The sequence below is a fragment of the Haematobia irritans genome, chromosome 2 (genome assembly GCF_050003625.1).
Source record: "Haematobia irritans isolate KBUSLIRL chromosome 2, ASM5000362v1, whole genome shotgun sequence".
NCBI classification, from domain to species: Eukaryota; Metazoa; Arthropoda; class Insecta; order Diptera; family Muscidae; genus Haematobia; species Haematobia irritans.
The window spans coordinates 191,211,805-191,226,255 of NC_134398.1; the positions used below are offsets into that span (position 1 = coordinate 191,211,805).

The 14,451-nt window shown below is 30.6% G+C and overlaps 1 protein-coding gene and 1 long non-coding RNA gene across 3 annotated transcripts in view; one reads left to right on the forward strand and one right to left on the reverse strand.

Moving 5' to 3' along the window:
* The window catches only part of LOC142224427 (uncharacterized), a 423,478-nt gene that overhangs the window by 374,026 nt on the left and 35,001 nt on the right, over positions 1-14,451 (reverse strand). The gene's annotated exons all lie outside the window — the stretch shown is intronic.
* The window catches only part of LOC142224426 (phospholipase A1 VesT1.02), a 48,422-nt gene that overhangs the window by 6,487 nt on the left and 27,484 nt on the right, over positions 1-14,451 (forward strand). The window contains exon 1 of one of the 2 annotated variants that reach the window (XM_075294200.1): positions 5,134-5,694. The exons of the other annotated variant lie outside the window; for it this stretch is intronic. Coding sequence (XP_075150315.1) covers positions 5,498-5,694 — 197 coding nt within the window. The 5' untranslated portion in view covers positions 5,134-5,497. Of the gene's footprint in view, positions 1-5,133; positions 5,695-14,451 lie in introns of those variants that run through there. 2 annotated transcript variants of the gene reach the window in all.

A 14,451-nucleotide genomic window follows, 5' to 3' on the forward strand; every position in this document is an offset into this window, starting at 1 on the left:
TGTGTAAATCAAAAGACTTAAGACACAAACACGATGTAATTGAAAATTTCCCACTCTCATTAACATCGAACACTCTCGCTCACACACGACACACATATAATAAACCATAACAACTGCCATATACCGGTAACAAGAAATGTTAACAACTATCCACGAACGTGTTGGTTGATGTGAAACATAGCAAAAAAAAACCCAAAAATCAAATGAATTAACATTTCACATCAATTTATATTCAGAGCGAAAAAAAACAACCACATTGAAATGATGAAACGGGGAATTAATTAAAATATATACGAATGTAAGCGCATATAGACCTAAACACCTTACCACCTAAAGAGTGTTTTGAGATGAGAAACAAAGATACACATGCTAAAAGACAAATTCCAAAACAAAATAACATCAGCCATAGTAACATTGCTCTGTAACATTTGGCATGGCAGACGCCATAAAACAAAGAAAACAAAAATAATGATCACAATGGGCGACTACGTTTAGCAGCTGCTTTTGGTTTTTTTTTGTCGTACTAAGTGCATAAGTTCACTCAGAAGTCAATCGAACGTTTTGGATTAGGCCAATGCAAATGGAAATCGAGTTTAACAGACAAGTTGAAATGAAACTTCGCTCAAAGTGATTATCGTGATTATCGTCATTGAACTTTGGTTGGGAATTTATCTTCGGAGGTTGGAGTTAATTAGAATTTCAAGAGATTAAAAAACTGGGACAAAGTTTGGCGAAAAAACTTCTAACATGAAAAGTTTGTGTCTGGAATTTTGAAATTTTTATTCTGTACAAGAAAAACAAAATTATCCAATACCAAAGATTTTGCACCATATACCAAAATTTACAAATAAAAACTTTAAGCCACTTATACTACACAGAAAAAAAGTAAACTACATTATGGGAAAAATGAACTATCTCTTGCGAAAATTTAACTAAATTGGATTAGAAATTTTGAAATTGAATTTTTAAGTACTACGAAATTGTTTCTATTAGTGTTCATTGAATCGAAATGGTATTTTCAACAATCGCCATAAAAAAAACAGTTTTGATTTTACGTACAACTTTTTTTAAATTCTTAGTTCATTTAACTAAAGTAAACAAAAAATTTTTAAATTGAAGGAAACGTACTCTTTTGGAATATTTATATAATTTCCATGAACTAAAAAGAGGTTAAATTGGCTCTGCTTTTATACCCTCCACCATAGGATGGGGGGTATATTAACTTTGTCATTCCGTTTGTAACACATCGAAATATTGCTCTAAGAACCCAAAAAATATATTTTCTAAGTCGTGATGAAATTCTGAGTAGATCTAAGCATGTCTGTCCGTCCGTCCGCCTAACTTCCGAAAGAAACAAGCTACCGACTTGAAACTTGGCATAAGTAGTTGTTATTGATGCAGGTCGGATGGTATTGGAAACGGGCCATATGGGACCACTTTTACGTATAGCCCTCATATAAACCGACCCTCAGATTTGGCTTGCGGAGGCTCTTACAGAAGCAAATTTCATCCGATCCCGGTTGAAATTTGGTATGTGGTGTTTGCATATGGTCTCTAACAATAATGCAAAAATTGGTTCATATCGGTTCATAATTATATATAGCCCCCATATAAAGCGATCCCCAGATTTTCCCTCCGGCGTAGAGGTGTGCGCGTGACTGAAATTTCATCCACACTAACGCACATTCACGAATAAAAATGTTTATTCACGCACGCTCACGCACGATACGTGTGGTAGCCAATCCCACTCACGCACATTCACAAAATGAAAACCACTACTCACGCACGCTCACGCACGAGCTACTTTTAAAGACTCGCGCTCACGCACGATTCACGACAATTCACGACAATTCACGTGATTCACGACAAATTCACGAGACTGACGACATTTTCCAAACATAAATCGGCAAAGGTAACAAAATTCAAAAATAGAATATAGTTTGAGGGTTACGAGAATTTCGTGTCACGCGCACACCTCTACTCCGGAGCCGTCTTTCGAGGAGCAAATTTCATCCGATCCGGTTGAAATTTGGCAAGAATTAAACCACATCGGCCCATATTTGACCCCCGGAGCCTCTTGAAGGAGCAAAATTCATCCGATCCGGTTGAAATTTTGTACATGGTGTTGGTATATGGTCTCTAATAACCATGCAAAAATTGGTCAATATCGATCCATAATTTTATATAGCCCCCATATAAACCGATCCCCAGATTTGATCTCCGGAGCCTCTTGGAGGAGCAAATTTCATCCGATCCGGTTGAAATTTGGTATGTGGTGTTAGTATATGGTCTCTAACAACAATGCAAGAATTAATCCACATAGGCCCATAATTATATATAGCCCCCATATAAACCGATCCCCAGATTTGATCTCCGGAGCCTCTTGGAGGAGCAAATTTCATCCGATCCGGTTGAAATTTGGTATGTGGTGTTAGTATATGGTCTCTAACAACAATGCAAGAATTAATCCACATAGGCCCATAATTATATATAGCCCTCATATAAACCGATCCCCAGATTTGATCTTCGGAGCCTCTTGGAGGAGCAAATTTCATCCGATCCGGTTGAAATTTGGTATGTGGTGTTAGTATATGGTCTCTAACAACTTTGCAAGAATTAATCCACATCGGCCCATATAAACCGATCCCCAGATTTGACCTCCGGAGCCTCTTGAAGGAGCATAATTCATCCGATCCGGTTGAAAATTGGTACGTGGTGTTAGTATATGGGCTCTAACAACCATGCAAAAATTGGTCCATATCGGTCCATAATTATATATAGCCCCCATATAAACCGATCCCCAGATTTGACCTCCAGAGCCTCTTGGAGGAGCAAAATTCATCCGATCCGGTTGAAATTTGGTACGTGGTGTTGGTATATGGTCTCTAATAACCATGCAAAAATTGGTCAATATCGATCCATAATTATATATAGCCCCCATATAAACCGATCCCCAGATTTGATCTCCGGAGCCTCTTGAAGGAGCACAATTCATCCGATCCGGCTGAAATTTGGTACGTGGTGTTAGTATATGGTCTCTAACAACCATGCATAAATTGGTCCATATCGGTCCATAATTATATATAGCCCCCATATAAACCGATCTCCAGATTTGACCTCCAGAGCCTCTTGGAGGAGCAAAATTCATCCGATTACCAACATTTTATTTCTATATGAAAGTTTGTCAAAATTTTATTTCAATAGAAAATTTGTTCAAAATTTTATTTCTATAGAAAATTTTATCAAAATTTTGTGTTAGGTCTCTAACAAAAATTGGTCCATATCGGTCGATAATTATATATAGGCCCATATGTTATAAATCGATACCCAGATTTGACCTCCGGAACCTCTTGGAGGAACAAAATTCATCCGATTCGTTTGAAATTTGGTACATTGCGCTAGTATAGGATCGCTAACAGCCATGCATATCGGTCTATACCTACCCAGCAAAAAAATTTGGAAGTTCTTCCAAAGGCACAACTTTAAAAGCACTTCCAGAAGATGCACTCCCAATGATGTTCTTTATTTTAACTATCCAAGAAGTTATTTTAATTCATTTTTTTATAACTTTGTTTTTTCATACTTTTAATGGGCAATTTTAACTTTTTTTGTTTCAAATAAGGTAAAAACAGAGTAAGAATTCATAAAATGGTACAAATCATTTAAATTTTGTCGAAAGAAATGCTAAATCCAATCTGAAAAAAATTTTGGATTTTTGAATTTTTGGAAATATCTGAGGTCAAACTTTTCCGACAAGCGTAAGAATCCATTAAAAGTTATAAAAAAATTATACAAATTATTTATTTAACAAAATTTCACAGAATTTTTTTAATTTACATCCAAAACATTGAATTCGAATCACACCTAAAGAAGTGATGCAAATTAAGTGCAACTGCTGTTGAAATGGAGGACTTCCGTCCTATGACAAGCTCATGTTAAATTCATCGCTTCTGCGGCAATTTGGTACCACTTCCGGATCCCAAAAGAACATTTTCAAAACTTTTTTGGCGACGCTGGGTAGCAAAAAAAGCGAATTTGCATCATTTCTTTAGGAGTGATCCGAATTCAATGTTTTGAATGTAAATTAAAAAATTCTGTGATATTTAGTAAAATAAATAATTTTTATAATTTTTTATGATTTTTAATGGATTCTAACGGTTGTCGGAAATGTTTGACCTCAAATATTTTCAAAAATTCACAATTTTTTCAGATTGGATTTAGCATTTTTTTTTGACAAAATTTAAATGATTTGTACCATTATATGAATTCTTACTCTGTTTTTAACCTATTTGAAACAAAAAAAAGTTAAAATTACCCATTAAAAGTATGAAAAAAACCAAGTTATAAAAAATTGAATTAAAAGAACTTCCTGGGTAGTTAAACTAAAGAACATCATTGGGAGTGCATCTTCTGAATTTCTTCCAAATTTTTTTGCTGGGTACCCCCATTCTATGGTGGAGGGTATAAAAATTGTATTAAAAGAACTTCCTGGGTAGTTAAAATAAAGAACATCATTGGGAGTGCATCTTTTGGAAGTGCTTTGAAAGTAATGCCTTTGGAAGAACTTCAAATTTTTTTTGCTGGGTATGTATTTGATTTCGACAACCATTTTATTTTTGGCGAGAAAATAAAATTTTTGCGGCAAAAATGTTTCATGTTGCCTCTAATCCCGAAATATAAAAGAATCTCATCGTACATGCTCTCCATCATTAAATTCTACAAATTTGATTGATTGAACATTTGATTCGAACTTCTACATTTAAACATATACGTATTTTTCTCCATGTGAGGGCATATTTTCATCTGAAAATGTAGACACATTTTCATGTGTAAATAATTGTTTAAATACCTTATTTTGTATTTATTGTTGATTCTACGATTATTATGTCTATAGATTATAAGCATTACAGCTGTACAAACTTAAAATACCTATAATACACGATATAGGTCATAAAAACACATTTACAAGGAAACAAAAAAATAAATAAAAGTCAAAAGTACTGCACTGCTGCTTAATGTAAACACTGTATCTTCTCGCTTTTACGAAAAACATTTAACCGACAAACGAAGTTGGACCTCGTTAATACAGGAATTAAAGTGCAGCTAGTCACTCTCTCATTTACTCACACACATACACATAATCAATCGTTTACATGTGACTGGAAATGAGACTGGCTAATCGTAGCATAAAATGTTTAAATGTAAATAACATAACGTATCGGTAGCTCAAAGAAGAAGCACATGCGAATACAAAGAGAGCGCGCGCGCGATTAATATAGCGCATAAATATATGGGGAATGGCGCTATAAAAATTAAAACTAAATAAAAACAATAACATTCAAACTGAAGAAAATAAAATAAATATTTGAATAATTTAAAAAGGAAATGTTTATATACAAAAGAAATATACAGATAATTTAGTGAAACACAATATAAGTGAAGTGTAATACATATATATATAAACAATCAATCAATCGTTTTTGGGAATCATTTCAGAATGATATATTCCAAGTTTCTAATCATTTTGATGCTTTGCTTTAGTTTTTACTATAAAACGAATACGTTGATATTCAGTGAAACAGATTTGAAAAATTTCGTTCGTAGTGGTGTACTTGATATAAATGTTTTACGTTGCCAATTGATCAGTACCAGAGTCTGTCCGAGCCCTTATGTCACATATCGTTTGCATACACCGTAAGTTTAAATCTTTAAATAAATGCATTTATGACGAATTTATTCACTAGATGAATTTTTCAGTAGACTTTAATAATATTTAATCTTACCAATGACCTGTCCAGTGAAAACTTGACAATGTGAAAGTGTTTAAATCATAAATTTTTAATGACTATTGAATGTCATCTTTTTTCTAATAAGCTATTAAAAATAGTTTTCATCATTGAATTGCAAGAGTATTACACTGGTTTGTGAAAATTTTAAATAATGAAATATCTGAATCATTGACTTCAGCTCATATTTTATAAGAAAAATAAAAAAAAAAACAAATGTAAGCACAGGTAGATAAATTTATATATAAAATAACTTGCCGTGAACACAAAAATTTCTTGTCCTTAAAAAACTAAAATCAGTTAAGAAAATTAATGATTGTATTAAAAAAATATTTTCCACAATTAAAAAATTAATTGAGTTTTGCGGCCAAATTCAATTGAATATAAAATTGAAACCGTTAAAAATATAATTAAAAGTGACAAAGAAATCAATTAATTTGTTAAGGTGGGTATTAAGATCGAGTTTAGCCGCTAAATCGTCATTTTTTTCACGATTACTTTTCTTTAATAATCCATTTTAAGAAATAAAGGGTGATTTGTTAAGAGCTTGATAACTTTTTTTTAAAAAAAAACGCATAAAATTTGCAAAATCTCATCGGTTCTTTATTTGAAACGTTAGATTGGTCCATGACATTTACTTTTTGAAGATAATTTCATTTAAATGTTGACCGCGGCTGCGTCTTAGGTGGTCCATTCGGAAAGTCCAATTTTGGGCAACTTTTTCGAGCATTTCGGCCGGAATAGCCCGAATTTCTTCGGAAATGTTGTCTTCCAAAGCTGGAATAGTTGCTGGCTTATTTCTGTAGACTTTAGACTTGACGTAGCCCCACAAAAAATAGTCTAAAGGCGTCAAATCGCATGATCTTGGTGGCCAACTTACCGGTCCATTTCTTGAGATGAATTGTTCTCCGAAGTTTTCCCTCAAAATGGCCATAGAATCGCGAGCTGTGTGACATGTAGCGCCATCTTGTTGAAACCACATGTCAACCAAGTTCAGTTCTTCCATTTTTGGCAACAAAAAGTTTGTTAGCATCGAACGATAGCGATCGCCATTCACCGTAACGTTGCGTCCAACAGCATCTTTGAAAAAATACGGTCCAATGATTCCACCAGCGTACAAACCACACCAAACAGTGCATTTTTCGGGATGCATGGGCAGTTCTTGAACGGCTTCTGGTTGCTCTTCACTCCAAATGCGGCAATTTTGCTTATTTACGTAGCCATTCAACCAGAAATGAGCCTCATCGCTGAACAAAATTTGTCGATAAAAAAGCGGATTTTCTGCCAACTTTTCTAGGGCCCATTCACTGAAAATTCGACGTTGTGGCAGATCGTTCGGCTATTCATGATGAAATGTCAAAGCATACTGAGCATCTTTCTCTTTGACACCATGTCTGAAATCCCACGTGATCTGTCAAATACTAATGCATGAAAATCCTAACCTCAAAAGAATCACCCTTTACAAATATTGTGAAAATTTGCTTTGGGCTATTCCCCATCAAGTTATAATAAAATTTGCAAAAAATATGTATAATTTTATGCATTTTTTTACTGATTTAGTTTTCACTTTAGCGATTTTAACGGCTAAAGTCGAACTTAATAAAAATATTTCACAAAAATTTTTCCAATTAAAATATTAATTGAATTTAAAAAAAAAAAATCAATTAAAAATTTAATTGAATTTTTTAATTGAAATAGAAATCAATCATACAAATTAATAGTATCAATTAATTTTTTAATTGACTGTCAATTAATTTTTTAACTGATACTATAATTTCTGTGATTGAAGACATTTCAATTAAAGAATTAATTGGATCAATTAATTTCGTGATTGAATCAGAAATTTTTTTTTGTGTGTAATCATGTATATTTTATGATTAAATGATACAATTATAAAAAAGGAATCAAATTAAACAAGTAAGGAAAGTCTAAAGTCGGGCGGGGCCGACTATATTATACCCTGCACCACTTTGTAGATCTAAATTTTCGATACCATATCACATCCGTCAAATGTGTTGGGGCTATATATAAAGGTTTGTCCCAAATACATACATTTAAATATCACTCGATTTGGACAGAATTTGATAGATTTCTACAAAATCTATAGACTCAAAATTTAAGTCGGGTAATGCACTAGGGTGGAACACAATTTTAGTAAAAAATATGGGAAACATTTAAATCTGAAGCAATTTTAAGGAAACTTCGCAAAAGTTTATTTATGATTTATCGCTCGATATATATATACTAGAAGCTTAGGAAAATTAGAGTCATTTTTACAACTTTTCGACTAAGCAGTGGCGATTTTACAAGGACAATGTTGGTATTTTGACCATTTTTGTCGAAATCAGAAAAACATATATATGGGAGCTATATCTAAATCTGAAGCGATTTCAACCAAATGCACGCATAGCTACAATGCTAATTCCACTCCCTGTGCAAAATTTCAACTAAATCGGAGTTAAAAATTGGCCTCTGTGGCCATATGAGTGTAAATCGGGCGAAAGCTATATATGGGAGACATATCTAAATCTGAACCGATTTCAACCAAATTTGGCACACATAGCTACAAAGCTAATTCTACTCCCTGTGCAAAATTTCAATTAAATCGGAGCAAAAAAATTGGCCTATGTGGTCATATGAGTGTAAATCGGGCGAAAGCTATATATGGGAGCTATATCTAAATCTGAACCGATTTCAACCAAATTTGGCACGCATAGCTACAATGCTAATTCTACTCCCTGTGCAAAATTTCAATTAAATCGGAGCAAAAAATTGGCCTATGTGGTCATATGAGTGTAAATCGGGCGAAAGCTATATATGGGAGCTATATCTAAATCTGAACCGATTTCAACCAAATTTGGCACGCATAGCTACAATGCTAATTCTACTCCCTGTGTAAAATTTCAATTAAATCGGAGTAACAGATTGGCCACTGTGGTCATATGAGTGTAAATCGGGCGAAAGCTATATATGGGAGCTATATCTAAATCTGAACCGATTTCAACCAAATTTGGCACGCATAGCTACAATGCTAATTCTACTCCTTGTGTAAAATTTCAATTAAATCGGAGTAACAGATTGGCCACTGTGGTCATATGAGTGTAAATCGGGCGAACGATATATATATGGAGCTATATCTAAATCTGAACCGATTTCAATAGAATTTGGCACACTTTACTACCCTACTAATTGTACTCCTACTGCAAAATTTCAACCAAATTGGAGCAAAACTCTGGCTTCCGGGACCGTATTAGTCCATATCGGGCGAAATATATATATGGGAGCTATATCTAAATCTGAACGGATTTCAATAAAATTTGGCAGACTTGACTATAGTACTAATTGTTCTTCTTGTGCAAAATTTTAAGCAAATTAGGGTAAAACTCTGGCTTCTGGGGCCATATAAGTCCATATCGGGCGAAATATATATATGGGAGCTATATCTAAATCTGAACCGATTTCTTCCAAAATCAATAGGGTTCTATTCTGAGCCAAAACACATACTTGTGCTAAATTTGAAGTCGTTTGGACTAAAACTGCGACCTAGACTTTGATTACCAAAATGTGTTCACGGACAGACGGACATGGCTATATCGACTCAGGAGCCCACCCTGAGCATTTTTGCCAAAGATTTTTTATAGAAATAAAAATTTTACAAAATTTTTTATAGAAATAAAATTTTTACAAAATTTTTTACAGAAATGAAATTTTTACAAAATTTTCTATAGAAATAAAATGTTGATAAAATTTTCTATAGAAATAAAATGTTGACAAAATTTTCTACAGAAATAAAGTTTTGACAATATTTTCTATAGAAACGAAATTTTAACAAAATTTTCTATAGAAATAAAATTTTAACAAAAATTTCTATAGGAATAAAATATTGACAACATTTGCTATGGGAATAAAATTTCTATAGAAATAAATTTTTTATAGAAATAAAATTTTGCTAGATTATTTTTGGCTCGAGTGGCCACCATGCTTATGAACCGATATGGACCAATTTATGTGTGATGGGGGATCGGCTATATATAACTATAGACCGATATGGACAAATTTTGGTATGGTTGTTGGTGGCCATATACTAACACCATGTTCCAAATTTCAACCGGATCGGATGAAATTTGCTTCTCTTAGAGGCTCCGCAAGCCAAATCTGGGGATCGGTTTATATGGGGGCTTTATATAATTATGAACCGATGTGGTCCAATTTTGCATGGGTGTTAGAGACCATATACTAACGCCACGTTCCAAATTTGAACCGGATCGGATGAAATTTGCTTCTCTTTGAAGATCCACAAGCCAAATCTGGGGATCGGTTTATATGGCGGCTATATATAATTATGGGCCGATGTGGACCAATTTTTGCATAGTTTTTAGAGACCATATACCAACACCATGTACCAAATTTTAGCGGGATCGGATAAAATTTGCTTCTCTTTGAGGCTCCGCAAGACAAATCTGGGGATCCGTTTATATGGGGGCTATACGTAAAAGTGAACCGATATGGCCCATTTGCAATACCATACGACCTACATCAATGACAACTACTTGTGCCAAGTTTCAAGTCGGTAGCTTGTTTCGTTCGGAAGTTAGCGTGATTTCAACAGACGGACGGACGGACGGACATGCTTAGATCGACTCAGAATTTCACCACGATTTAGAGCAATATTTCGATGTGTTACAAACGGAATGACAAAGTTAATATACCCCCCATCCTATAGTGAAGGGTATAATAAAATATGTTATATTCTATATAATTTAAAGAAAAAACAAGCAGCATGGTGATACAATCAGGTATTCTATTTTCTTCAATTTATTTAATTTAGCGTTAATTAATTTAATATAATTTTTCTTTTCAAATAATTTTTCACCTTCCAAATGAAGTATTCAAATTTTGTCAAATGGTATTCGTTTGTGGGAAAATCACTTTAAATTTTATATCTACTAGAAGAGACAGCCAGTATACATTTTATATGCCTGGATATACTATTTATCAACCGATGCCTTGTCCATATTTTATATACTACAGCAATGGCTGCATTATTCTATAAACAATCTTTGTGAAAGTACCATCTGCAAGTGCTACCAAAGTAAGCCTTTTTACGCCTTAGGCCAAACACCAGACCAAAAAATGTCGTCTGTGCCAGGTTTAAAAATAAGTGGCCAAAACAGTAAAAAAACAAAACAACAGTATTCACTGCATGGTCATGAAAAGCATCCGCTTCCAACCGGTTAATCATCTGCAAGTTTGAAGTGTAGACAAACGAACAATAGACCTTACTTGCATTTATATCCTCATCACGTTGAGAAGGGTCATGGAGGATAGTCAACGAGTGTTACACATCGATTTATCTTAGCGAAAAAAAAACATACCTACAAAATAAATAACGTGTTGTGAATTCATCATTTTGACTGGTGTTGACCAGTTCTTGACAAATCCATAGGCTTGCCTAAATTCGATGGGAGTTGTTAAAAAAAAACAATAAAATTGTTAATACCATATATTTAATACTGATACAATAGTACATACTTTAATATTCAGACGGTGATTGAACTTTTTTGGAGAGAATTCTAATATGAAAGATTCTGCAATGTATACTTTATTTAAAATAAAGAAATTTTTATCAAAAGAAAATTCATAATCTTTGGTTTAAAAATATTTTTTATTAAGTTTAGGACAGCAATATTTAAAATTTACATACCTCCACTAAAGTCGTATGTCTTTGAAGTAAGGCATGTTTTCCTTAAAGTAAGGAAAAACATTTTTGTTTTAAAGAAACAATTTTTATATTAAATTAAACATCGAATCATTGGATTAAACATCAAAAAGCTTCAAATATAGACTTAAACTAAATTTCAGGATATTTGGTTGCAGTTCTTAGTCTTAAGAATCTGTACGAGGGTTGTTTTTTTTTATTTTTTGGGATTATTTATTAATTGTGTAGTCTCTAAGGAACTCTGTGTTGCCATTGACTTCATCGCATGAATGCATGAATTGTTGACATATACTAAATTCATGCTGAGTAGCAAAGACCTTTTAATTATATTCCAACATAAAGAAATGCGATGATGATACATATGCCTGGGTCCACTATTGCCACAATTGGTAGAATTCTACCAAAAATGGTAGATTTCTTTCTGTTTGGTAGATTGGTAGAATTCTTGATGTTTTGGTAGATTTTGCAAAATATTCACTCCAACTAAGAGGTATTTTACAAACTTTTATAGAAATAATTTGCTATAGAAATAAAATTTTGACAAAATTTTCTATTGAAATAAAATTTTGATAAAATTTTCTATTGAGATAAAATTTTAACAAAATTTTCTATAGAGATAAAATGTTGACAAAATTTTCTATAGAGATAAAATTTTGACAAAATTTTCTATAGATAAAATTTTGACAAAATTTTCTATAGAAATAAATTTTTGACAAAATTTTCTATAGAGATAAAATTTTGACAAAATTTTCTATAGAGATAAAATTTTGACAAAATTTTCTATAGAGATAAAATTTTGACAAAATTTTCTATAGAGATAAAATTTTGACAAAATTTACTATAGAGATAAAATTTTAACAAAATGAAATTTTGAGAAATTTTCTGTAGAGATAAAATTTTGACAAAATTTTCTATGGAGATAAAATTTTGACAAAATTTTCTATAGAGATAAAATTTTGACAAAGTTTTCTATAGAGATAACATTTTGACAAAATTTTCTATAGAGATAAAATTTTGACAAAATTTTCAATAGAGATAAAATTTTAACAAAATTTCTATAAAAATAAAATTTTGACAAAATTTTCTATAGAGATAAAATTTTGGAAAAATTTTCTATAGCAATAAAATATTGGCAAAAAATTTGATAGGAAAAAATTTTGGTAAAATTTACTATAGAGATAAAATTTTGACAAAATTTTCTATAGAGATAAAATTTTGACAAAATTTTCTATAGAGATAAAATTTTGACAAAATTTTCTATAGAGATAAAATTTTGACAAAATTTTCTATAGAGATAAAATTTTGACAAAATTTTCTATAGAGATAAAATTTTGACAAAATTTTATATAGAGATAAAATTTTGAAAAAAAATTTCTATAGAGATAAAATGTTGACATAATTTTCTATAGAGATAAAATTTTAGAAAAATTTTCTATAGCAATAAAATATTGGCAAAAAATTTGATAGGAAAAAATTTTGGTAAAATTTACTATAGAGATAAAATTTTGAAAAAATTTTCTATAAAAATAAAATTTTGAAAAAATTTTCTATAGAGATAAAATTTTGACTAAATTTTCTATAGAGATAACATTTTGACAAATTTTTTCATAAAAATAAAATTTGGTAAAATTTTCTATAGAGATAAAATTTTGAAAATTTTTTCTAGAAATAAATTTGACAAAATTTTCTATAGAGATAAAATTTTGACAAAATTTTCTATAGAGATAAAATTTTGACAAAATTTTCTATAGAGATAAAATTTTGACAAAATTTTCATAGAGAAAAAAATTTGACAAAATTTTCAATAGAGATAAAATTTTGACAAAATTTCTGTAGAGATGAAATTTTGAGAAATTTTCTGTAGAGATAAAATTTTGACAAAATTTTCTATGGAGATAAAATTTTGACAAAATTTTCTATAGAGATAAAATTTTGACAAAATTTTCTATAGAGATAAAATTTTGACAAAATTTTCTATAGAAATAAAATTTTGACAAAATTTTCTATAGAGATAAAATTTTGACAAAATTTTCTATACAGATAAAATTTTGACAAAATTTTCTATAGAGATAAAATTTTGACAAAATTTTCTATAGAGATAACATTTTGACAAAATTTTCTATAGAGATAAAATTTTGACAAAATTTTCTATAGAGATAAAATTTTGACAAAATTTTCTATAGAGATAACATTTTGACAAAAAAATTTCTATAGAAATAAAATTTTGACAAAATATTCTGTAGACGTAAAATTTTGACATTTTCTATAGAGATAAAATTTTGACAATATGTTCTATAGAGATAAAATTTTGACAAAGTTTTCTATAGACATAAAATTTTGACAAAAATTTCTATAGAGATAAAATTTTGACAAAATTTTCTATAGACATAAAATTTTGACAAAATTTTCTATAGAGATAAAATTTTAACAAAATTTTCTATGGAGATAAAATTTTGACAAAATTTTCTATAGAGATAAAATTTTAACAAAATTTTCTATAGAGATAAAATTTTGAAAAAATTTTCTATAGAGATAAAATTTTGAAAAAATTTTCTATAGAGATAAAATTTTGAAAAAATGTTCTATAGATATAAAATTTTGACAAAATTTTCTATAGAGATAACATTTTGACAAAATTTTCTATAGAGATAAAATTTTGACAAAATTTTCTATAGAGATAAAATTTTGAAAAAAATTTTCTATAGAGATAAAATGTTGACATAATTTTCTATAGAGATAAAATTTTGGAAAAATTTTCTATAGCAATAAAATATTGGCAAAAAATTTGATAGGAAAAAATGTTGGTAAAATTTACTATAGAGATAACATTTTGAAAAAATTTTCTATATAGATAAAATTTTGAAAAAATTTTCTATAGAGATAAAATTTTAACAAAATTTTCTATAGAGATAACATTTTGACAAATTTTTTCATAGAAATAAAATT